Source organism: Myxocyprinus asiaticus, chromosome 33 (genome assembly GCF_019703515.2).
Source record: "Myxocyprinus asiaticus isolate MX2 ecotype Aquarium Trade chromosome 33, UBuf_Myxa_2, whole genome shotgun sequence".
NCBI lineage: Eukaryota > Metazoa > Chordata > Actinopteri > Cypriniformes > Catostomidae > Myxocyprinus > Myxocyprinus asiaticus.
The window spans coordinates 13,877,898-13,904,282 of NC_059376.1; the positions used below are offsets into that span (position 1 = coordinate 13,877,898).

Sequence of the window (26,385 nt, forward strand, 5' to 3'; positions counted from 1 at the left end):
TTTCGTTTTTCTCTATTTGTTTGTAGATTAATTAAGAGTGGAAAGCGATTAAAAATACATAGGCAAAAAGGTGATTGAGAATGAAAGGATGAAAAATATTTCTTTATTTGGCATGTTAAAACCCCTAACCCTCAATTAAAACTTTGCATTTTTATAATAATAATAATAATAATAATAAAACCGTGTTCCCTTTATTTACAAATAGTATAACAATTGAGGATGTCCCTGAATGTCTTAAAAGGGAGGCTGTGTCAGATTTAGCGCATTTCTGGGGACAATTTTGTCCTCAAACTATAACTAAGTACAACGACAGTATGGAAAATGCTAATAAAAACAAAAGGAGTGATTTGTAAATACTATTCACCCTGTGCTATATTGAAAGCACTACAACAACACATTATTTGACATTTTTCCTTGTAAATGTTATTTAATTTATATATAATATATATATATATATATATATATATATATGCAGAACTGCTTCTGAATGCGTGTGATCTCTGATCCCTCAGACGTCGCTGTCTTAAAAAACGTCATTCGTCTGTAATGGATATCATGAACGTGGGCTTGGGATAACTTTAGTATACCTTTTGTTAGTCAACACCACTTGCCACTGCATCCACAGATGCAAGTTAAGACTTTACTGTGTAAAGGAGAAGCCATACATCAACACTGTCCAGAAGCACTGCTGACTTCTCTGGGCTCGGTCTCATCTTAGATGGAAAGTAGAACAGTGGAACCATGTTTTGTATGTACACAAACATGCATGCACACATACACTTTCTCTAATCCACAATAGAAATTGCAGAACATACATTCCATAATGGCTTCACTGTTCTCATTCATTGTCTCAATTCCTGCTGTGTTATTTGTTGATCTAGTTAGGAATAGCTTCTGTGCCATGCAAACCAAATTTTCACTATTCAAAACACAGCTGTGCTGGAGTAGCTTAAATTAGTTTGGTGGTTATATTTCTATACATCAAAAACTCTGCAGCTTGGACTCATCAAGCCAAAATATCTGAGTTGATTGTCAGTCACCACACACCCTGCTCATCTAGGGCTGTATTACAGAAACTTCCTATCTTAAACCTTAAGTTATGATGAAGCTAGGTTTCTGAAATCACCACGGTTATTAAATAGATAAGATAGGATTCTACATTTTGGATATTTATTTAAATCAACCTGTGTTCTCTTACTGGATTGACTTTGGATGTGCGTTTCACACAGATTTTGTGTGTGTATGTTTGAGTTTGAGATGCTGTGAATCTACATTTTTGATTGTCTTTTGGTTACGCCCCATAGTGGCATTAACAGCTATGTAGATGAAGTGTGTTTGTGTGTATTTCTGTGTTTTTTCTGTGTTTATTCATTTTCTAAACACTGTGCCACTTCAAAGGCATTAGTGCCCATCCTGTTGCAGCCACGGGATAATGGTGATGATTTGAGGACAGTACTTTTTAAATCAAACTGTCAGTGTTCTTGTATATTTTAATTAGACTCTGCAATAACCTCATTTTCACTTAGTGATTCCATAGTAGATTTTGGTAACACATTCCTCAGTGTAACTAACACATTACATTGAGAACTAATTGTGATGAAAGTATTAAAACAAGCAATTGCAGAAAGTCACTGATCACGAGTCATGACATAATGTATTTGGATCTGAGTACATATTAAAGACTCACAGTGCCTGAAGTCAAGTCTTTAAGTTTCCATTCCGATTCCTCTTAATGATTCCGGTTCCTTAATTGTTCCTTTAATTATTTTTAGTACTTTTGAGAAATAAATATTTGAAATAACTGCCCTCAGTAGCCTGGTACCAAATAATAAGCTCATTTAATTATTTAACAGAACAGTTTACACAGACTTTTAATTAATATATATATATATTTTTATTTATTTTTAATTTTTTTCATTTATAAAATACCTCCATTTTTTGTGTGTGTGTGTGACATGACAAAATAAATTACTTTTCAGTAAGTTTTTCATTCACTACGAATAACTGGCTGAAAAGTGTCCATTTATTGCGGAGGTCGCGCTGTATGTTTTGTGGTGTAGATTCAAAAGAACAGACTCACAATAGTCATTTGTTCGGGAATCGAACAGCACTGCTTACGCTGTATGTTTCACACTGTTGATTCAAAAGAGTCATTAGTTTGGCAAATTGGAATCAAACTGGTTGTACTATATGTTTCGCACTGTAGATTCAAAATAATCAGCTCATTAGAGTCGTTTGTTTGAGAATCAGACTAAACTGGTTTTACACGGCAGATTCAAAAGAACAGGCTCATTAGGAATCGTACTAAACTGGTTGCATAATATGTTTCGTACTGTAGGCTAAATGACAGACTTATAAGGGTCATTAGTTCGGGATCAGACTAAACTGGTCGTGCTGTATGTTTCATGCTGTAAATTAAAGGGATAGTTCACCCAAAAATGAAAGTTTTCTCATCGTTTACTCCCCCTCATGCCATCCCAGATGTGTAAGAATTTCTTCTGCAGAAACAAATAAATATTTTTTAGAAGAATATTTCAGCTCTGTAGGTCCATACAATGCAAGTGAACGGTAGCCAGAAATTTGAAGCTCCAAAAAGCACATAAAGGCACCATATACGTAATCCATACTACTCCAGTAGTTAAATCCATGTCTGCAAAAGCAATATGATGGGTGTGGTTGAGAAATAGATGAACGTTTAAGTCCTTTTTTTTTTTTAACTAAATCTACACTTTCACTTTCACATTCTTCTTCTTTTGTTTTTGACGATTCACATTCTTTGTGCGTATCGCCATCTACTGGGCAGGGAGGAGAATTTATAGTAAAAAAAAAAAAAAGGACTTAAATATTGACCTGTTTCTTACCCACACCTATTATATCGCTTCTGAAGATTTAACCACTGGAGTCTTATGGATTATGTTTGTTGCTTTTACATGCTTTTTGGAGCTTCAAAGTTCTGGCCACCATTCACTTGCATTGAATGGGCCTACAAAGCTGAAATATTCTTCTAAATATCTTTGTTTGTGTTCAGCAGAAGAAAGTAAGTCATACACATTTGGGATGGCATGAAGGTGAGTAAATTTGTTGAGAGAATTTTCATTTTGGGGTGAACGATCCCTTTAAAAGAAACGGCTCATAAGAGTCAGTTGTTTGAGAATCGTACTAAAGCAGTTGCACTATATGTTTACTGTTGTTCACACTGTAGATTCAAATTAAACTAATCATAAGGACTACACTAGTCTGTTTTTCTCTATAGATTCAAATGAATTTATTCATTAGAGTCATTCATTCAGGAATCGTACTATACAGGTCGTGCTGTAAGTTTCACGCTGCTGATTCAATAGCAGTGTTGCAATGCTGCTGAATGTTAGTGCAGGAAACACAGAGTATTTTATTTTTTTAAGCACCTCCGAGAACCAGTTCTCAGTTCCCAACCCTATTGCTATCGAGAGGTATAATAACTTTTCTTTGCTTTTTTAGCTAGTCACATTTTGTTGCTGACACGGGCTTTTAATTTCTCCCATCACATCTGTTGTGACTGCTTTTTGATCCATTTGAGAACATGTGATTGTGCTACCGTGGACCTTTGTTGAGATTATATTCACCCTGTTTTCAGACAAACTTTCTATTGTGTCAGACAAAAGGGTCACCTGGTCAACAAGGGGTTTAATCAGTTGACAAGAGGTTAAACAGCCTTTTGGAACATTTCGGCAAGGAATGCAAAATGTCTCTCTGTGTCCTCACTAACACAAACATTCAAAGTAGGTGTTCGAGGCATTTCCAAAATGTTGACGACGCCCATGCACCTCGGGGCATTAGTTTTGCTAATGAATCAAATGGAGAGTGGTTTCACCCCCTCATAGAACAGAACAGCTGTATAATGAGCCTAAATGAGTGTGAATGAAGCCACTGTGGTGTGTTTGGAAACATACAGTGAATGAGCATGAATCACATTCTAAGGCCTCAGATGCCATATTGATTAACTAAAAACACAATCATGCATACACAAAGTATTTTATCAATGTAAAGAAGACACTTTAGTAAAACCAAATCAGTAGGGATCTCATGATTCGGTTCGATGTATGAGGTTCACGATTCAATATAACAACACTTAAATGACAAAGTATGACAGAGAATTTTGTTTATTATTTTAGAAAAGATTTGAGCAAAATGCATATTATAATTTCTCATCAGAATAAAGTTCTCTAATACACAATATAAATGCTCAAAGTTCAAATATTAAGTTTCTATCAATTCTATCAATTAATATTATGTCATGAAATTGCATTTTTATTTTATTTTTTATCCCCTTTTTCCTCCTAATTTGGAATGCCAAATTCCCACTACTTAGTAGGTCCTTGTGGTGGCGCGGTTACTCACCTCAATCCGGGTGGTGGAGGACAAGTCTCAGTTGCCTCTGCTTCTGAGACAGTCAATCCACACATCTTATCATGTGGTTCATTGTGTATGACACCGCGGAGACTCTCAGCATGTGGAGGCTCATGCTACTCTCCGCGATCCACTCACAACTCACCACGTGCCTCATTGAAAGCGAGAACCACTAATCACGACCACGAGGATGTTACCCCATGTGACTCTACCCTCCCTAGTAACCGGGCCAATTTGGTTGCTTAGGAGACCTGGCTGGAGTCACTCAGCACACCCTGGATTCGAACTCACGACTCCAGGGGTGGTAGACAGCGTCAATTCTCACTGAGCTACCCAGACCCCCCGAAATTGCATATTTAATAATGATATGAGCTGTCACTGTAAGAATGATGACGGTTCAACTATTCTGTGTTTACTCAGATTGCCTTTGTTTTATTTTAGAATTTTTGAAACAATTTAGTTTGAGATATACACAAAACAGAAGACATCAGGATGGGGGCAAATACTTTGTCACAGCACTGTATGCTTTTCACATCTTTAGGCTCTGTCACTGTGAGGGAAGGTTAATGAAATGACATTATTTTGTCCATTTTTATTTTTTTTTTAGAAAGTAGCCATGTAATAAGCAGGATAATGTGTGAATACCCTTCAGGATAATACAAGACCCTCAGCTTCCTATCGGTGTCACAATCACTCTAACAGAGTTTGTTTTGTGATAATGCCCTGTATATGAATTCTTTCTCATTTTAAACATTATAAGTCACAATGGCAAACATATGATTAATAATTAGAATAATTAGTTTGTGCACACGTTTGATTTTGATGGAAACCAGTAGCTGTCTTTCAGCTGGTTAGTTTGACCTTTGACCTTTGTCTGTTATGACAATGCTCAATATTTATCCTCAACACATTTTACAGTTCCTGCATCAAAAGTGAGAATGGGTGGGGCGACTTCTTAGCGAACAGTTGTTACTGGCTGAAGACTACGAGAAACAGTGGAATGTCAGGAATCCAATAGTTTTTAACCTAAGTGTGAAAATAAAGCAATAACACGTGCAAATGCCAGATATCGTTACATCTAGGTAAATGTTTCGGATAATTTCTTAAACAGTAATGTCAAGAAACTAAAGATGAAGGCAACACATTGCTTTGATCATCTGTTCATGGACAAGGAGTTAAAAGTTGCCAAAACACTGTGAGCAGGAAGAAATGGAGGATGTTGGAGAAGAAATGAGGCTAGTTTGAAGACTGAAACCTTGAGAATAACAATCTGAAGGACGGAGGGCCTTCACCACAGTCAGCCATTGACATCTGGTTACAGCTCTGTTTGCTTAATGACTTTACTGTTAGCACTCCATCGCCAACTTTGTCACGTCTGAAGGCCAGTGTGTTCAATAAATGAAAACAGAAAACTCACACTTTTTTACATGAAGCTTTCTGGAATTGGTGGTAACAATGTTAGTGATACTTGCCTTCTTTTAGCTCCTTGATATTTGCCCTTAGTTTTCTAAAGAAAAATAGCTTTCTGGTATTTTCCATACAATGTTTACCTGTGAGCTGTGCTCCACACTTACTTTTATTTGTTCTTTACATTTAGATGTGATTACATAATCAGGAAGTTATCTGAATACTCACTGAGGACTGCCAAATTTAACATGTTGTTTATGTATTTGCTGTACAAAAAAATTACAGAAGTAACCACAGTTTATGCCAAAATACCATTGTTAGTACAGTTAGTAGTCGCTTTCACACTCACAGCCTTTTCCAGAAAATGAACTGCAATGTTCAGTTTAGAGGTCTTGTGTGAACACAACTGAAAATACTGGTAAATTTTGTGCTGGCTATTTCCCAGAATGAGAAGTTGTAACATGAAGAATTCAGTTTTGATGCTATTGTGTGAGTCGTAAGATTAACGGTTTGAGCGCCTAAGAGGTCAGGATTCGCTGACGTAAGTTGGAGATAATTCAGTTACTCTGAAGTCAAAAAAAGATCTTAAAATTAGAAAGTGAAATTATTCCTTTTCTTTAGAGGACATCAAAAATATTTGATATTTTAGAGCCAACCATAGAGGAAATCTCATAATGTATGATGCTCCATGACTTAAATCTGAAGTCATTTGGTGAGCAGGCAATGGAAATCGACTGTGCGTGGCCACAACACTGGACAAGGAAGAAGTGGAGATGGCAAATGAGCTCCTCAAAGGTCCCACGCACCTCAAACTCACGTCACAGTCTCCTTACCACCCCAGAGCGGATGAAGAAATATGTTGACTGATAACATTTACATTTATTCATTTGGCAGACGCTTTTATCCAAAGCGACTTACAAAAGAGGAATACATTATAAGCGAATCATCTTAAGGAGACAGTGGTACGAAAAGTGCCATATTACAAAGTTTCACTAGCATCAGAATAGCATTCAAAACAGATTAAAGTGCAACAAAGAATTTTTTTATTGTTTTTTTAGTGACTGTTTAAGTGCTTATGGAAAAGATGTGTTTTTAGCCATTTTTTGAAGACAGAATGTGAGTCAGCTTCACAGATGAAGTCAGACGGAAGGTCATTCCACCAACGTGGTATGATGAAGCCGAAAGTCCGGGAATGTGTTTTGGTGCCTCTTTGTGTTGGTACAACAAGGCGACGTTCCTTAGCTGACCGCAGGCTTCTAGTGGGCGCGTAGCTCTGCAGAAATGATTTTAGGTATGCTGGAGCAGACCCAGTGACTGTTCTGTATGCCAGCATCAGAGCCTTGAACTTGATACGTGCATCAACCGGCAGCCAGTGGAGAGAGACAAGGAGTGGTGTAACATGCGCTCTCTTTGGTTGATTAAAGACCAGACGTGCTGCTGCATTCTGGATCATTTGCAGGGGTCTAATTGCACATGCAGGGAGGCCTGCAATGAGAGCGTTACAGTAGTCCAGTCTAGTTATGACAAGTGACTGAACAAGAAGTAGGTTCTTATCTTCCTGATATTATGTAAATCTACATGATCTTGTGGTCTGATAAAATAACGAACTGCATCTCACAGTTTAATGGCATTTTGGTGCAGATGTGTGAATGGCCGCAAAACAGAAAAAAACAAAAACGGAAATCTGGTGCATGTGTGAATAGCAGATGTGGTTCATTTACCAGTAAAGGCAATCCAACAGTTTTACTGCAATTTACCAGGTTTTATGTCTGAAAATAGCCATTGACAGTCTTAGACTTTTAGAGTTAATAAACATTATAATCATGAATGTACAGTAAATACATTGTATAAAATAAATGCAACTGACTGTTAAATTATTTAACAGCTAGCTTTCTGCAGAATTGTAATGCCTGTTTTTACAAAGTTCAACACATCCCCCACCCCTTGCATGTTTGTTTATTAAATATTTGGGCTAATTTGATTCTGCTTTCATCTACCAATAAAAATGTAGCACACTTTTAGCTTCATTTAACACATTTTATCAAGTCAGAATATAGAATTCCATAGATTTCACCCCAAAATGAAAAATCGTCTACATGTCCCGTATCTGTTAGTAAACTACAAAGAATTTTGAAGCCAGTGGAAAGTAGAAACAGGTTTTCACCATCAGCTTCTTCATTCCATTTTCTCCACAGTTTGGTTAAACAGGATGCTCAGTCTTAGGAAGTTAAACTCATTATTGTGGTTGGATTTACCAGATTCTCATGACTCTTTTAGTGTTATTGCAATGTTTGTTTTAGCAGCACTACAGAGGCATTGTCAGATGTCTTTAGCACTAACCCATAACCCTGTTTGAACCCAAGGGAATGAGTGGTTTAGGCTGGTCTACCTGGTCCAGATTGGACGCGTTTCTTTAGGGGTGTTACATAGACTCATTTGTGCATTCAAAAACAGCTAGACGAGGCACAACAGAATGGAGCAGAACGTAGGGGTCACAAGAGTTTTTAAACTTAACACATTGTCTTAAAATGCAACATTCATGGCAGGATACTCAGTCTGAATAAGACGTCCGTCTGAATATGAATGGCTCTAGTGGTGATTCTTTAAAGAGGATGAATTTAGAGACCTTTTTTTTTTACTTCAAGGAGGAAAAAAGGAAGCACTACACTCTAATTAAAGCACCACTGTTAAAACAGATTGATCTTACTGGTAATTCGGCAACAGTTGGTTGAAAGTTTTTCAGCTCAAAGCAGTCTGCACTTACTGAAATTCGAACAAGTGCCCCCAGTGGCCTAAGCTGGAAGTGTTGTTGTCAGGGGTACAAGAGATTGTCAGAGGTACCAGAACATTCAATGGTAACATGACAATTTGGGTAAAAAAAAAAGAATACTTGTACGAAAAATCTAGATAAACTAGTCAACCTCACTAAACGAATAGTCAGTTGTTGTGCGACTAGTCGACCATCACGAACCATCCCTAATGGGAGCACATTGTTTTCCTTAAATTCTCAAATTTTCGCATTTGCTGACTTTTTACAAATACAGATAGATTTCATTCTGAAGAAGAAAGAGTCAAAGAGATGAGGGGCTTTTTTTGAAACTGCACCCCTTGGATCCTACACTCCAGTTCATCTGGCAAATGATAAAAGCTTGGCCTTGGTCAAGGAGCCACGTTTACGCTTTTCTTCTCTCTCTGGTATAAATATCACAATGTTGAAGTGCGCCTATCCTAGCTGCTTCTCTTCTCGAGTAAATTTTCAGGCACTACAAAAACGAGACTCAGAAAGACAAAGGGGAGATTAGAGTTTCTGTTTTTACGAGAGGAGTACAAAGTCAAAATTGCAAAGATGAAGAAATAAAAGGAGGACATTTTAGGTTACAAACTGGTAAATACAAGGGTATTATGCTATAAATGTGGTATATGAGGACATTTCTAGTGTTCCCATAAATCAAATCACTTAAAAAACATTCTAAGCAATGTTTTTTTGAAAAATAAAAAAGGCAGAAAGTTTTTTGTGAGGGATATGGTTAGGGTTAGGGGATAGAATCTATAGTTCGTACAGTATAAAAATAATTATGTCTATGGAGAGCAGGGCAGTAGCAAGGAATTCTGGGCCCCTTACCTATTAAAATAATAGTTTCGAATTTGTTGTGGGCCCCTAGAATCGTTTCCACCTTTCACCCCACTAGCTGATGGAGAGTCCTCATAAGGATGGCCGTACCAACGTGTGTGTGTGTGTGTGTGTGTGTGTGTGTGTGTGGGGTGGGTTTGGGTGGTTTACGAGGACATTTTTGTAGGTTACAAACTGGTAATTACAAGTGTATTATGCTATAAATGTGGTATGTGAGGACATTTCTAGTGTCCCCATAATTCAAATTGCTTAAAAAACATACTAAACTATGTTATTTTGAAAATGTAAAAATGCAGAAACTTTTTTGTGAGGGTTAGAGGATAGAATCTGTAGTTCATACAGTATAAAAATCATTATGTCTATGGAGAGTCCTCATAAGGATAGCCGCACCAACGTGTGTGTGTGTGTGTGTGTGTGTGTGTGTGTGTGAGACAGAGAGAGAGAGTGGATTGACTGCAGCACAAAGGTTCACTGATGGTGTCTCTGTGTAATGTACACAGTGTGTAGAGTCTCTGTATGTTTACTGTGGTAAGGGCTTGAACAGTGGCCTGCTTGTCTACAGCTAGCATAATAAGAGCAAGACAGAGAGCAGGCCTCTCTCTAAAACATTATTCAACAGGTAAAGGGCCTCTTTGATCACAGCGTGATCAAAAATCACAGTGGGCCACAATTTCAGCCATTCAAGACGTGAGAATTGCATTTCATTAAATTGTAAACTATTTTGCCAGCGTGCAATAAAGACACAACCACACACACACAGCATGCACCAGTGTTAGTGAGCACGTTTACATGCACGTTCTTACACCGATTATGCTTAAGAAGCCGATAACGTGTAAGGTCATGTATACGGTTTAACCTTTATCGAATTAAGGTCATGAATGGTTTAAGCAAAAATGTATCAGCACATGTATCTTTCTGCCCATTCTGCCCGGTGTTATCCAGTGCGTGCAAGTGTTATGTGCATGACATCAAAAGCAGAGAGTAATTCGATGATTTCAAGTCTCATGCAAACTAGAGATAGACATTCGAATAATTTTGTAGTCGAGCACTCTAACTCATAAAAAAAAAACCTATGAACCTGTTTTTCTTCTGAATAAAATGAGCGTAAACAACAACCTCTAGATTCAAAAATGAAAAAAAATTAACATTTAATCTTTTTTAATTAACTATTCCTTTAACAACGTCATGCATCCACAGAGCCAACCAGTGCAATGTGTTTCCCATGGCAGGCAAAGGCACAAAGGAAAATCAATATTCGAGTAGCGTTTTACTAGTCAAATATTTATAGCTGAACGAGTACTCGATTTATAGATTACTTAATTGGCACGTCCCTAATGTAAACGTGGGTTTCTTTCATTGTCGGGTTTTTTGAGTAATCTGATTTTTGAAAAATCAGCGTGGAGCTGTGCACTCATTTAATGCACTCATTATATGAAAACTAAAGCAAAACTAAATTAAAATGTCAATATGTCATATATTTATTGTACTAAAGCATAAAATTATCATGATATGTTATCAGAGATTTAGGAAACATGCTAAGTTGAAATACTGGCTTTTCCAAAAATGCTACAGCCAGTATGTGTGTTCCGGACCGGAATTTCTGTTTGTGTTTTGGCCTGCGTGATCCCGCCCACTGCCCATTTCCCGATAGTATTTCAACACCCTGGGTTACCAGATTTGAAACAAGTTAGCATGTTGCAGCCATGGAAGCCAGCAATACATCTAGTTAACATTGACAGAGTTATAAAAAATCCACATGAGCTGGTTTATAATTTGCAAACAATAAAAACATTGCAAACGTATACATTAGCTAATCAACATACAGTGTAAGGCTCGTCGCTTGCCATTGTCAGTTTGCTCGTTCCTGTTGCGTGTCCTCAATCTGGCAACCCACATGAGCTTTGAGTCTGGGAAGGAGGGGGTGGGGGAGACGAATCTCTCCAATATTTTGAATTTGGACTGCAGTACCCATTTTAAGCGCTTGATGTCAATGTTACATATTGCTCCTTTAAAAATACACTGCCGAAATCTAAATTGAAATTTAAACTAAAATTGAAACTAACTAAAAAAAAATTTAAAAAAAGATCCCAAATTTTTTTAGTTTAAGTTTTGATACACAGATAATGTATATAGTAAAATCTGAAGCCTTTACAACCCATCTTCATTACATGTGAAAATTCCAATAGATAGCTATAACACTACAGAACCCTTAGAAATGTAATCCTGTAAAACAGATTTAAATAATATCAGTTAACACATTAACTTATTACATATAGTGAAAGTTTCTGAAACACTAAACTAAACTGAAACTAACAGTCATTGAGTGAAAATGAATGAAAATGAAGCCAAATTGAAATGGCAAATTAGATATAAAATAGAAATAAAAACTAGAGTAGAAATTAACAACAAACATAAGCATGATGCATCTTTCTTCTTTGCAGTGCGTGTGTGAGGCACGTGTTTTGCTGTTTATGTAGACACGGATCTAATGAGATGAATGTGTTTGACTGAAGAAATGCACTCTAACCTTTTTACAAAGTCACTTTTGTAACTAAATGCAAAGCATGCTGAATTAGCTGAGAAAGTGGAGAAACCAGAAAACCATAGCAATTTAGAAGACCTTTGCTTAAGTCATAATGTCAACATTTTTTATGGAATTATTTTGCATTGAAAATCTGAGAACTCCACCTAATTCGATCAGCCAGACTCGGGCCTGTTTACTTTTGTCAAATACAGATCTTTCCTGGAAACAGTGAGCAGTAGTTATAGGTTATAGCACTGTAACAGTATAGTTATAGATAGTCAGGGATAGTTTTGATTTGCGTTCATATCCAGATAAGCTCATACAAGATTTTAATTTGGTTGCTATTCATAACTTCATAACATGGTTGTTTTTGTTTCCCCTTGATGTGCTGTTGGATTCAATGTTTTCTGAATGCTGTGTGGTTTGTTTGATTCTGTAGTGCTGGCCCGGCTGGTTTCGGACCTGCAGGCGTTCCTGTTGGTTCTGGACAGTGAGAATCTCAGCTATATCGCTCAGGCCCAGAAAAAATCCATCTCAGAGCTGCTATCTAAACTGCAGGACAATAAGGACACACCAGGTAAACACTTCATTCTCATCTGTATGTCATAAAGTATGTACGACTCTATATAGCTTATAAATGCTAAGTAAACGTACAAGTCATACTCATAATTTTTTTAGTTAACGCACATAGTCCATTTAATGGAAAGAAAACAAAATAATATGTGTAGGTTTTGAGTTTAGTCATTTGTGTGGAAAACCCTCATGGCAGCATATATGTAATATACAATAGATTTTATTTTGTATATACAGTATGTTATACTGTGCTGTGACCACCAAAAGTTATCGTTACTAGCCCTAGGCCTAACCTTAAAGGTCTACATTATTTCAACCCCATCACAGTAAGTTTTTTTCCCCTCTTTCCCATTCATACGTTTTCCAAAAGGTTGTTAAGTTTAAAAGTGAAAAGGGATTTTCAGTTGTTACTTTCAAAACTGTCTGAAAAGACTTAAGATGCACCTGCAGCTGCACAGATTGACCAGCTGTCGGTTGAACAGAGGTGGTGTGCAGGAGAGTTGCTGCATAAAGAAGAGTGAGTGTGGGTCATGTTGTTGTTTTTGATCAACAACTGACTGTAAAGAACAGAAAGGGTATTTCAAAGAGACATTATTCAATGACAAATGGATCACGTGGAACTATACTTTTACTACGCAATATGCATAGTAAACATATGCAAGTGATTTAGTCGCATTGTAGGGAGCTGCAAAGAGTAAATGTAAATCTTGGGATTTTAAGCAGCAGCATCGTGATTGTTCAAATAAAGATTGCGATTAATTTGATTCTGATATTTTTACCCAGTCTAGCTGTGAATGTTAGAGTGTTCATAGTACCTCATGTGATCACGATATGTACTCTTTAAAGTTTATGGTATGTGTGTGTATTTTAGCAGAGGATGCGGAGTACATGATTATGAACTGTCCCTCTGGAGGCCCCAGTGATCTCAGGAAAAGCACCACTGCAGAGACTGATCTCACAGAAGAACCTCTTTCAAACACCTCTACTGAATGTCTGCAGTCAGGGGTGAGTCCTGTTCTTCTTCAAAGAGCCAGGGCCACTAAAATATTCTTAACTACACCTGCATTAAAGGGATAGTTCACCCAAAAATGAAAATTCTCCCATCATTTTCTCACCCTCATGTCATCCCAGATGTGAATGACTTTCTTTCTTCAGCAAGATTTTTAGAAGAATATCTCAGCTCTGTAGGTCCATACAATGCAAGTGAATGGTGATCAGATCTTGTAGCTCCAAAAATTATCTAAAGGAAACATAAAAGTAATCCATTAGTCTCCAGTGGTTAAATCCATATCTTCAGAAGCAATATAATATGTATGGGTGAGAAACAGAACAATATTTAAGTCCTTTTTGATTTTTGGAGCTACAAGATCTGATCACCATTCACTTGCATTGTATGGACCTACAGAGCTGAGATATTCTTCTAAAAATCTTGCTGAAGAAAGAAAGTCATACACATCTGGGATGACATGAGGGTGAGTAAATGATAAGAGAATTTTCATTTTTGGGTGAACTATCCCTTTTTTCCGGCTGATGTCACAAAATCACCTGTCATATAGAGACCACACCCAGCTAGCTCTTTAAATGATCCAGTCAATTCCTGATGGATAAATTGAAGTTCAGCTCTTCATTTATTTCTTATTAGATATCTTGTTTCACTTCAAAATGTGTCACATTACAGAAGTAAAATGGCCTGCGAACACTGTCTCATGTTGACTGTCACATAAAAAGGATTCATGGAAGTTAATAATGATCTCAAACTGTAATATCCTTTTCAACCAGTGTAATCATGGAAAGCTATCATATACAGTTTATATCACTTGGCAAACATTTTTCAGTGAAGTATTAAATAATGTTAATATACTTTAATGTGACTCGGAAGTCTCGCTCACATGCAGGCTAGAATTGACTACAGGCCTCAAAGAATCAAAGAGATATTGTTCAACTGCCATCAAAGTGTCATTAGTGGCTAAGTCATATGCTTGAGTCTTTTACCAGCTGGAGGTAGCTAAATATTATCAATTGAAAAATATTTTTGCTAGTCCATTGACATGCCATGCAAAACAACATTGAGACAAGCACCAACATTGTCTGAATGGACATCGGCTGCCATTCACAAGCACTACATGCCATGAGAGTTTGTGTGTATGCGGGGGTGTTTTACGAATTATAATAGAGAATTCGAGAAATGCATTATGCAATTCAGCCCAGTAACAGTGCAGACAACTGTGCTTCATGATCTCTTTGAATGTTTGTTTGGTGACGACAATAAGCTATCAAAAAAATAATGTTGCACGAGTTCTCCCCTTGGTCATTCATGTTGAAGAAACAAAGATAGCAGCATTTGCATCAAGGACAGAATCCACTACTAAGTTAAGAGTGTAGAATTTAAATGGAGTTTTCTTCTTTGTAGTAAAGTAGCCAAACAAGTGGTCAAAACCAATCTAAATCCATCCAACAGACCAGCCTGACCATGCTGGGAGACCTTCTACTGGATATGTATGAGAATTTTCAGGAATTGTTGTATAGTCTAAAAAACACGATGGTGTGTGATGGGACCGTGTTGTATATTTTAGAGGACTCTAGTGTTTGATGGTGTTGTAATGTATACTCTAGGGCACGCTACAGTGTGTACTTGCGCTGTGATGTGTATTTTAAGAGACACTAGCACTACGGCCATAATAACAGGGCATATAGGCAGGCTGCACACAAGCGGTTGTGAGGCCCAGAGGCGCGGGTTTGGACCAAAGCTTGTGTTGTGGCTGCTTGATGAGCGCCTCCCAACTTCAATGCACCCTCACTGTGGTCTTGCCCCCTCATCTCAGGGTTGTGCTGGGCAGGAGGTCAGAGGTCAGATCCTGCCTCATAACCAAGGTTTTTTAAGTGGGCACCCACACATAAACAACAGGGACGGGAAGAACTGAAAGAGATGACTCGGAGCACTGAAGGAATAACTGCTGTGAAATCTTACTCATGGCTGCTGAGCAGACAAAGAGCAATTAGAACTAGATTGCGGCATTTTCTTAAAATGTGAGTGGTGTTGGCCTGTGCAAAACTCACTTAGTTTTTTAGGTGGTTGAAATGGACTGCTATGTGGTTGCTAAGGTGTTCTGAGTGGTTGTTAGCACTTTGCTATGTGGTTTCTAAAGATTTTTTGTTTTTGTTTTTCACTAGTCTGGTTTGTTAATCGATGTATGTGCTTCTGCTGAAGCCATCAATCTGTGTTATTTCAACTTCATTGTTTAAAAATCGTGTTTAAAAGTGGAAATCCTGGTGAAGAACTACACTACCCATGAATCCTGACAATAAAAATCCACAGTTAAGAGAATTGCGGCCGGAAAAGTGCGGCAAAAGAGCCCAGCAGCGACGGTATACTCCCATGGTGCAGTGCAAATGACGCAATCGAGTTTGTCTCCCTACACTCTCATACTGCTTACATATTTGGCAATATACTTGAAATATATTGATTCTGTACTTATAATTAACAACTTGGCTTAGAACTCTTTAATTAAGGATTTTATAAAATCCCCATAGGAAAAATGAATGATAAATAACTTCCCAGAACCAAGACGGCTAAAATATGGGTGGCCACTGTTGCGCTCTTTTAGGGATGTGTCACAACGGTGGACTAGTCGTATACCAACTGATTAGTTGATTTGTGAGCTTAATTATTTTATCTTTATTTTTACTTGTGATATTTTCTGTGGCAGTGCATTAATTAGCATGCTGACAGCGTACTGTGCTTCAGCTACTAGACAGTGTGTGGGGTACAATCCTCAGAAATCCGTTTTATCAAATACCAGACAGAAATCATAAGAAAATGCCTAAGCAAGCACTAATGATTTGAGTTAAATTATGGTTGTTTAAATTGTTAGATTGTACTAAAATAGTTTCAGTGAAGAACTGTATTTGGGAATGTATTAAAGGGATGGTTCACCCATAAAAGAAACTTCTCTCATCATTTACTCACCCTCATGCCATCTCAGATGTGTATGACATACTTTCTTGTGCAGAACACAAATTAAGATTTTTAGAAGAAAATATTCTGTTCTGTTGGTCAATACAATGCAAGTGAATGGTGACCAGATCTTTGAAGGTCCAAAAAAGAAATAAAGGCAGAATAAAAGTAATCAATACAACTCCAGTGGTAAAATCCATTTCTTCAGAAGTGATATGACAGAAGTGGGTGAGAAACAGATTAATATTTAAATACTTTTTTACTGTAAATTCTCCTGCCTGCCCAGTAGGTGGCAATATGCATGAAGAATGCAAATCATCAAAAACAAAAGAATAATTATTTGAAAGTGAAAGTAGAGATTTATAGTATAAAAAAAAGGATTTAAATATTGATCTGTTTCTCACCCAAACTAATCATATCGCTTCTGATGACATGGATTAAACCACTGGATTCGTATGGATTACTTTTATGCTGCCTTTATGTGCTTTTTGGAGCTTCAGAATTCTGGTCACGATTCACTTGCATTGTATGGACCTACAGAACTTAAATATTCTTCTAAAAATCTTTGTGTTCAGCAGAAGAAAGAAAGTCATACACATCTGGGATGGCGTGAGGCTGAGTTAATAATGAGAGAATTTTTCATTTTTGGGTGAACTATTCCTTTAATACATGTAATTAATGTTATCTTTTGTTGTGCTTGTGTAGTTTGTACATCCGTTATATCAGTCTCCTTCCACTGATTTATCAAATTGTAAAAATAATGGCTTCTTTTCGTTTTGCGTCACTCTCTGATAAGAGTGTGATAAGCAAATAAAATAACTCGTAATGAACCATTATAGATCTTTGAGGTGAATGTTTAATCCCATTTTCCAAGGTGAAATTCCAAGGCTTTCTTAATGACATCGTTTTCAGTGAACTGCAATGCCTTCACTATCTTCTAAAAATCCAGCGTGGGCTTTTCTAGATCACTGCAATTAAGTGCAATGGGAAGTTCACCCAATTCGAAAAGCCTAGAGAATCAAAAGCTTGTTTGGAAAAAGATTGAGGGGGAGGAAGTAAGGGGGAGGGGCTGTATCTTGGACAGGAAATGCCATGTTTAAGCAGGAGGCCCATCTCGACGAGCCAGTGCTACATCATGATTGGCTGGTAGGGAGGCAGAGGGGAGGAAGTGGACGTTTGGGAGTATAATTATGGCTGTTTACGTGATTGAGGGATCCAGAGACAGTGATGGAGAGACGATGTACTGATAGAGAGATGGACTGATAGGACAACCGCACAGAGAGTAAGGAAGTCGGATGGTGCAGGAGGATCTCATGGGAGGAGTGGGAGGGATGAGGTCACCCAAAAAGTGCACGCCAAAGTCCAGGGGTTTCCATGCCAACCAGACTGGTTCAGTACGGTGAGCAGGCGTGCACTGAGTGCACAGATTGAGCACGTATGCATGTTTTGGATGTTGTGGGAGCTCATGCATGCATGTACATTTAGATTATTTACTGATAATGAGCGGAAAAAACATTGAAGCTGCATCTTATCCCTATTTATACTTTAGTTACATAAGAAATGTTTGTTAAAGGGATAGTTCATCCAAAAATGAAAATTCTCTCGTCATTTACTCACCCTCATGCTATCTCAGTATGACTTTCTTTCTTTAGCTGAACCCAAAAAAATAAAAAATATCTCAGCACTGTAGGTCCATACAATGCAAGTGAATGGTGATCAGACCTTTGTAGCTCCAAAATTCACATAACGGAAACATAAAAGTAATCCAAATGACGACAGTGTTTAAATCCATATCAGAAGCGATTATAATAGGTGTGGGTCCTTTTTAAGTCCCCTTTACTCTAAATCTCCACTTAAACTTTCACTTTCAGATGTGGATTCAGAAGACATGGATTTAACCACTGGAGTCATATGGATTACTGTTATGTTTCCTTTGTGTGATTTTTGGAGCTACAAAGGTCTGATCACCATTCACTTGCATTGTATGGACCTACAGAGCTGAGATATTCTTCTGAAAATCTTTGTTTGTGTTCTGCTGAAGAAAGAAAGTCACACACATCTGGGATGGCCTGAGGTTGATATTGAGAGAATTGTAATTTTTGCATGAATTATACCTTTAAATGTTGTAAGAATGAATGCTTTTTTTCTAATATTACAGTTTAAGTTCAAACATTACTAACAAAATATATATTTACATTTTCTATGCTAGGGTGTTATTGGTGGTTAGCAGCAGGGTGTTGCTATGCTGTTGCTATGCTGTTGCTAAGGTGTTCTGAGTAGTTTTTATTGATTTGAGGTGTCATTCATGTCCATAGCACAAATGATGAAGGACAAGTTACGCACCAAAGGTACATGGGGTTAGGCAGGGGTTTGTAAAAAAAAAAAAAAAAAAAAAAAAGGGAGATGTGTCATCAAGGCGTTGGATGGGAGAAGGTATTATGATGCTGTCTTTGGCCAAGTGTGGCAATGGGCCTTATTCACAGTAGCGCCATCTTAGAATTTTGACGTGAATGAAAACGAGGCTGTGAGGGATTGACTTCCAGTCTTCTTCAATGACATCCACAGTATAAAGCTCCTAGATCACATTTCATTTTACACAACGCTTTGGAATTTTTTGTCAGCTGAAACTTCTTGGAAAGATGTTTTTTACAACGTTTCATCAGCAGAATGATCCAAAGCACTTTAAACAACAGTACAACCACTTGAAAAGACTGTAAGTCTGTCCCCTCAGCCTCGTTGTGATTCCCGTCAAAAATTAAAGATGGCACTACCATGAGTAAGGTCCATACATGTGATATTTTGATTCTTATCGAATTATTCTGTATTGGTATTCAATTCTTGTTGGAGTCATGCCTACCAATGGTGTGTGTGCATGCGTGCGCGTGGGTTTGGGTGGTTTACGAGGAAAATTTTTTTTAGGTTACAAACTGGTAATTACAAGTGTATTATGCTATAAATGTGGTTTATGATGACATTTCTAGTGTCCCCATAATTCAAATCGCTTAAAAAACATACTAAACGATGTTTTATTGAAAATGTAAAAATGCAGAACGTTTTTTGTGAGGGTTAGGTTTAGGTTTAGGGGTAGGGTTAGGGGATAGAATCTATAGTTCATACAGTATAAAAATCATTAGTGTGTGTGTGTGTGTGTGTGTGTGTGTGTGTGTGTGTGTGTGTGCGCGTTAAATCTCTGAAAACCGACATAGCGCATTTTATAAAAAGCCAACTTTTGCTACTAGTTTTTCTGAATAATAACATGTGAAATGATAAAATTGTGATAGCCTTTATGTAGACTCTGAGTTTATATATGTGTCTTACCCTACTACCTTCAGTATTGGCTCCTATGCGAGCCCAAAGTGAGGGCAAATGTTGTTGTTGTTTGTTTTTTTTACTATAATTTTTACATAGTTTTATTAATTATTATAATGCATTTTGTTGATTTAAAAAATGTGTCCAAAAAGAAAAGTATAGATTAATGAAGTTAGCTTATATTTAAACTAGTGCTGTTAATCGATTAAAATTAATTAATCTAATTAATCGCAGTTAATCGCATACATCATTATTTGCTGAGAAAGGCCCCCAAATAAAGATAATATATATAAATAATGCAGAATAATTCAAATATTTATCAATATAATAAGCAGGGCCTTTGATAAATATGTAATACAGATTGAAATTTAGTTTGAAATAAGCTGTATTATTGTGGCAGATGAATAAAGCATTGATTAGATGATACAAAAAGTGGCTTAAGAACTCAATATATTGTTTGTTTTATTCTCATATCATTGAATAGCCTACAGTTGACAGTAATCTGTTTTGCATTGAGTCTCAGTTCTCACAGGATGCGTTCTTGTGTTCCGTCTGCGCTATTTTTAATTGTCACTCTATGTACATGTGCGTGCCTCAGACGGACATGCTTGGAGTGTCTCGCTGGTATTCAGCGTCATAAACGCAGCGTTTTTTTAGGATGCTGTGTCAAGATTCTGTTGTGCTTTTTGAACTTTCCATACAATGACAGGTCATAGTGACATGTTTTTTAAGCTACAAAAGGACAAAAAAAGCTTTATGAAACATCCTAAAAATACAAGTTTTCTGAAGCCACACAATTGCTTTGTGTGAGGAAAAGATTTTTGGTTGAAAGAAAGAAAAAGTCAGTTTGTTCTTTTTGGAGCGTGACAGACATGGTCACTATGAGGTTTAATTGTATTAAAAGATCTAGGTAAAATTCTTCAAAATATCTCTGTTTGTGTCAAATAGAAAAGAATACACCATATTGGTTTGGAAAGATGTGAAAGATTAAATGTTGACAGAATTAAAATGTTTGGGTGCACTATTCCTTTAACAACCCCGGCAACTTTTACGGTGTCAAACAAAACTTTGTCACTGTGATGAAGTCTGGAGTGTATGCATTTTTATGGAATGGTCTGCTCAGTCTAACACTTGTTCTTTACTTGGTTTCCTGTCCGCAGCTTAATCAGTACTTTATTCTTATCGTTCTCATCATTCTTATGTTTTTTTGCACCCTTCAGCAGGCTTTAGGCACACTCCACAAAGGTTTTCCAGCCTTACATTCCTATTTTTCTGCTACTTCTTTCTCTGTCTCTGACCTTCTCTGCCTCACAGACTCGTGGGCACACAAAAACTCCTTTCATCTTTTATTCACAGATATGTATCTGATCCCCAGAGCTGCACATGCTGTACTCTCAGACCCAACCACGCCTCCCCCAAGAGCGAGAGGGTAAATGGACAGAATGAAAATATGTTAGATAAAAGAGAAGAAAAGCTCAGAAAAAATGTAATTAACATTCTAAAATTGAGTGAAACACAATCCACCTTCCAACATACAAACAAATGAGGATGGGAAAAGAGATCATTAGCACATTTGGTAGAAGTCAGTCCATTTTAGCCAACTGTAGATGTTAAGAATATTCTGTATTAAAATCAGCTTAAAGTAAAAAAGAAAATCGATGATATTTACTTTCTTGATTTAATTCATAATCAATTATATCAAGTCATACCCCTACTTTTTCTCTCGTTGAATGTCCTCTTTTTTTAACATTTTTTTTTTTCTTTTGGAATTCCCAATTCCCAATGCGCTCTAAGACGTAGGGTGAGTGGAGGCTTCACATTATAGCGACCGCGAGGAGGTTACCCCATGTGACTCTACCCTCCCTAGCAACCGAGCCAATTTGGTTGCTTAGGAGACCTGGCTGGAGTCACTCAGCACACCCTGGATTCGAACTCTTGACTCCAGGGGTGGTAGTTAGCGTCAATACTCGCTGAGCTACCCAGGCCCCCATTTCATGTTAACATTAAACATTGTTTAGTAATTATCATGAGACTGGTTTGATCATAGTTATAAATACATAGATGCCCCATTAGCAGCTGTTCCTATTGACCGCAATACGGCTGCACGTCTGCCATAATGGAAAGGTCAAGAGCCGTCCATAAAAACATGAAAGTGAATTGACAGATGTGGTCTTCAACTGGCTGGAGTCTTTTCCAGACAATTTGCACAAGATTTTAATTACCATAAAAATAAGACAATATTGTAGATGACTAGGACTTAAAAATATTGATTTTCCTATGCATCTTCATTTGAACAATCTCGATATTGATTCTTAAATCCCAAGATCGGGGGGGCCTGGGAAGCTCAGCGAGTAAAGACACTGACTACCACCCCTGGAGCCACGAGTTCAAATCCAGGGTGTGCTGAGTGACTCCAGTCAGGTCTCCTAAGCAACCAAATTGGCCCAGTTGCTAGGGAGGGTAGAGTCACATGGGGTAACCTCCTCGTGGTCGCTGTAATGTGGTTCTCCCTCTCGGTGGGGTGCGTGGTGAGTTGTGCGTGGATGCCGCAGAGAATAGCGTAAAGCCTCCACACGTGCTAGGTCTCCACGGTAACGCGCTCAACAAACCACATGATAAGATGCACGGATTGACTGTCTCAGATGCAGAGGCAACTGAGATTCGTCCTCTGCCACCTGGATTGAGGCGAGTCACTACGTCACCACAAGGTTTTAGAGCGCATTGGGAATTGGGCATTTCAAATTGGGGAGAAAATAAAAAATAAAAAAAATCCCAAGATTGATCTTTTACTCTATGCAAAACCCTCTACTACAATAAGAAAAAATTGCTTGTATTTGCTGCCAAATTTCGCAAAATGCAACTAAAATGGCTATGATGAGCCACTGGCTGGTAAATGTTCAGATTTCACTCACCAGTGATAGTGTAGTATAGTGGGGAAGAAGTTCAACACCGTGTTGAGGATAAAAGTTTGCTTTGGCTTGTTCTGTGTGTCCAGACGAGAGCCCATTTGGCATTGAATAAGGTCTCTTTTAATACCCTTTCTGTTCTTTACTGTCAGTTGTTGAGCAAAACAACAAAAAATTTACATTTAATTCAAATAATGAATAGCATGGATCAGAAAAAGCCATATGAGTCCTCTCTCGTTAACATGAGCTAATTTACAGATGCTTTTTACAGAACAGCCGGTTTTCTTAAAGAGACAGTACCAGTTTTTAACATGTTCAGCAAATCAATTTAAATACTTGGAAATAGTACAAATTATGCATGTAAGCAATAAACATGTTACAAAATATAATATATACAATATTTAAAAAAAATTATGGAATACATGGATTTGTTCATTTTTAAAAAGGTAAAATATGACCAAAATTATAAAAAAATAAAAAAACCTAATAAAATATAATTAGTAAAATATTAGAAAATTTTTATATTTTCATAATGTACCTAGTAAGAAGGTCCCCAGTATAATAAACAGCATTATTTGAGAGAGAGATTTGTTTTTAATATAAGCAAAGTGGACATTAGATCAGAAATATTCCTATTTGAATCGACATCAAATCGAATTGAAATCAGAATCGAATGGAATAGAAAGCTTTTGAATAGGAATCGAATAGAATCGGGTAATCTGTATCAATACCCAGCCATATAGATGACACCCAAATTGGTAATTTAATTGAATCTAGAACCAAAAACATCCATAATATATTTGTTTATTTAAATAATATATTTGTTTTTATTTCATATTGTACATAGCAACAATCATTCTTATAGTAAGTTATATCCATTTATAATATAAACCATAACCTGCACAATTAAATTAAATTCATAATTAAACTGAGATAATAAATAACTGTAGTGCAATTTATACTGTAGTCTATAATTTTCATGTACCATATATATTACTATAAAATGACATTGTATTACACAAATATCAAATAATGAGAGTGCAGTATTAATAATCTATATTAAATTAAGTATAAAAAGTACAAACATAGATTTAAAAATGCGGTCAGAGTTTAGAATAGTTAGGAATGTAAATAAATCATACTTTCCTGTAGATGCCTGTGAAATTACTGGACATTCCCTTCTTTTCTAAAACTTTTTCGTAGCAAACTCCAAATTAATTTCTCTACAAATAAATACATAATGGCAAATATATTGAAGATTAGCTCTCAGGCAGTCAATTTATGATGAACTGTTTCTACACTAAATAATATTATGCAGCGCTCTGAGGCTTCTCCTCCATTGACTAACATTTAAACAGAGCTCCTTGTTGACTGTTCCAAGATGACGTCGGCAGCGCAGTTGACGTATCCAAACTGGCCAAATGCGGTATCTACTTCTGTATATCTATGAGTTTGAAACGTTACTTAACTTTGTCTGTACAGAGTTCCTGTATATCCAATTTTTCAACCTATGTCACAACCAGTTAGATAAATATAATAAAAAAATACATATAAGTCCTCACAAGTCATTAGGGGGCAGTCAGCACAACTCCAGCTGTACAGGTAACGTGTAGCCAAATGCGGTATCTATGTATGTGTATCGATGGGTTTGATAGATTAGTTTATTGTGTACAAAGTTACTGTATATCCAAACTTCCAGCCTATGTTACAACCAGTTAAATAAATAAACCTAGTTAATTTCACCTTGTATCAATGCGTTATGTCGGTAGCACATAAACAAAAGTTCATCTGCCAAACGATGATTTAGACAACTTTTTGGTTCAGATAACAAAAACTCTTCATGTAGTTCCAACAAGAGTCACATTTCTGCTTTTAAAGCCTGTGATAAGATTACTTGCTAGGCTTGAATCACGGTACGGATTTTCCTTCCTTTTTTATAAACAGAGGGACGAGTCAATTATTTTATTTGTTAATCCATGGCATGCCACAGATATTCCTTTAATTCTGAAGGCTACGTCATTACATTTCCCATAGACAAACCTGTATTTAATTCTTGAGAAAACAAGTCTGTCATGTCAAGGCAAATTGGAATTGCATTACATCAGCATGAGAAGTACAAGATTTCAGACCCAAGAAATCTTCCTGTTTTGAACTCCCAGAAACCTATGTTTCAGTGCTACTGATTTGCTCTTGTGCCCTCAGTGTCCGACTACAAATTACTGACCCCAGTGCAGACCACAGCCATTGTCCCTCAGCTGTGCTTCTCTAGAACAGTCTGCTCCATACCCTCATAAACACTGTGGACCGAGTGACCCTAAGTACAGCTAAAAACATTCTCTCTCTCTCTCTCTCTCTCTCTCTCTCTCTCTCTCTCTCTCTCTCTCTTCCTGTAATGCAGAGCTGTATTTATACTCTTGGTTTTGAGCTCCACATGAGAAAGATATCATCTTAAATTGATTTATTTCTTTAAATAGTAGAAACAAATGATGTTCATAATGTTCAGTTCCAGTAACAGTCCTTATATGTCTGCATTCTTCCACTGATGCGACAGAACACTGTACTCTAATTATTCGAAATTAATAAAACAATCATTAAGGAACTGGAATCAGAGCCAGAATTGTTCAATTCATCACAAATTCTGTCACGACACCAATTTCTCTTTGTTTGCCCTGTAAGTCTCAGATATGATGCTTCTCATGTGCACACTCAGGTGATCCATTTAGACTGCAGTGCTGTCCTCATTCATGGCTGTGCCGTTGCTGTGAGTAACTCATGTGAAAGTGTTGCGATTGATAAGGGGCCAGATTGGTTGTGTTTGTGTACTTCACTGTGGGTTAATGAGTTGAAACTAGAGCTTTGCCTGGCCGTGCATAACAGTTTATTTCAATGCTGTTCTTTGCAGTCCTGTGTTTGCAGTCTGAAAATATATCTATTCTTCTTTTTTGTCTTCAGCCTGTGGGTCCTGCTATCCCCCCAAACCCTCTGTGTTTAGAGGATGAGGACTGTTACGAGGAGGCAGAACCTTTTGTCCTGGCCAGTCAATCTACAGGTCAGTGCAAAAACCCAACTACAACAGATCAAATACAGTTGAACACTAAAATAAATAGCACTCAGTTCCTTAAAACTGTTAGTTTTAATGTAAAAATTACACGTCAGCTTTAATAAAACATCTGGCTTAAAACTTTGTAATACTAAAAATTAAGACTGTTGATTTAATGTGTTAATTCAGTTTGATTATTACATAAAAATAATGTGTTAAAAAAACGAACACAATCATGTCAAAAATATGGGATTTTCCTGCCAAAAGAGCAAGTTTGAAGTACCACCTTCATATTTTTACCAGTCCCAGTCAGTAGGGGGCAGTCAGCGCAGCTCCAGCTGTACAGGTAATGCAAAGCTATACAGGCAACTACTGTAGGTTTTAAACAATATTTAACTTGACACAGCGTCCTAAAAACAAGGTGTTTATGGCTAGAAACGCTGAAAACCTGTGAAACACGATGCAACCACAGTGAGACACTCCAAAAGCATATGTCTAACATGTATAAATTGACCAACAAAAATAGTGCAGACGGAACAAAAGACCCGATCCTGTGAGAACAGCCCACGGACAAATTGACAAACTCAATTGCAAAATGGATTGCTGTGGACTGTAGACCAGTGATAGGCTTATGTTCAATGATATGAAAATAAA

At 37.1% G+C, this 26,385-nt stretch overlaps 1 protein-coding gene across 2 annotated transcripts in view; it reads left to right on the forward strand.

Moving 5' to 3' along the window:
* LOC127424537 (actin filament-associated protein 1-like 2) overlaps nucleotides 1–26,385 on the forward strand; it is a 54,747-nt gene that overhangs the window by 2,064 nt on the left and 26,298 nt on the right. Inside the window, exons 2-4 of one of the 2 annotated variants that reach the window (XM_051669867.1) lie at nucleotides 12,388–12,525; nucleotides 13,396–13,526; nucleotides 25,644–25,740. In XM_051669867.1, coding sequence (XP_051525827.1) covers nucleotides 12,388–12,525; nucleotides 13,396–13,526; nucleotides 25,644–25,740 — 366 coding nt within the window. Of the gene's footprint in view, nucleotides 1–12,387; nucleotides 12,526–13,392; nucleotides 13,527–25,643; nucleotides 25,741–26,385 lie in introns of both variants that reach the window. The other variant, XM_051669866.1, reaches the window with a different exon arrangement.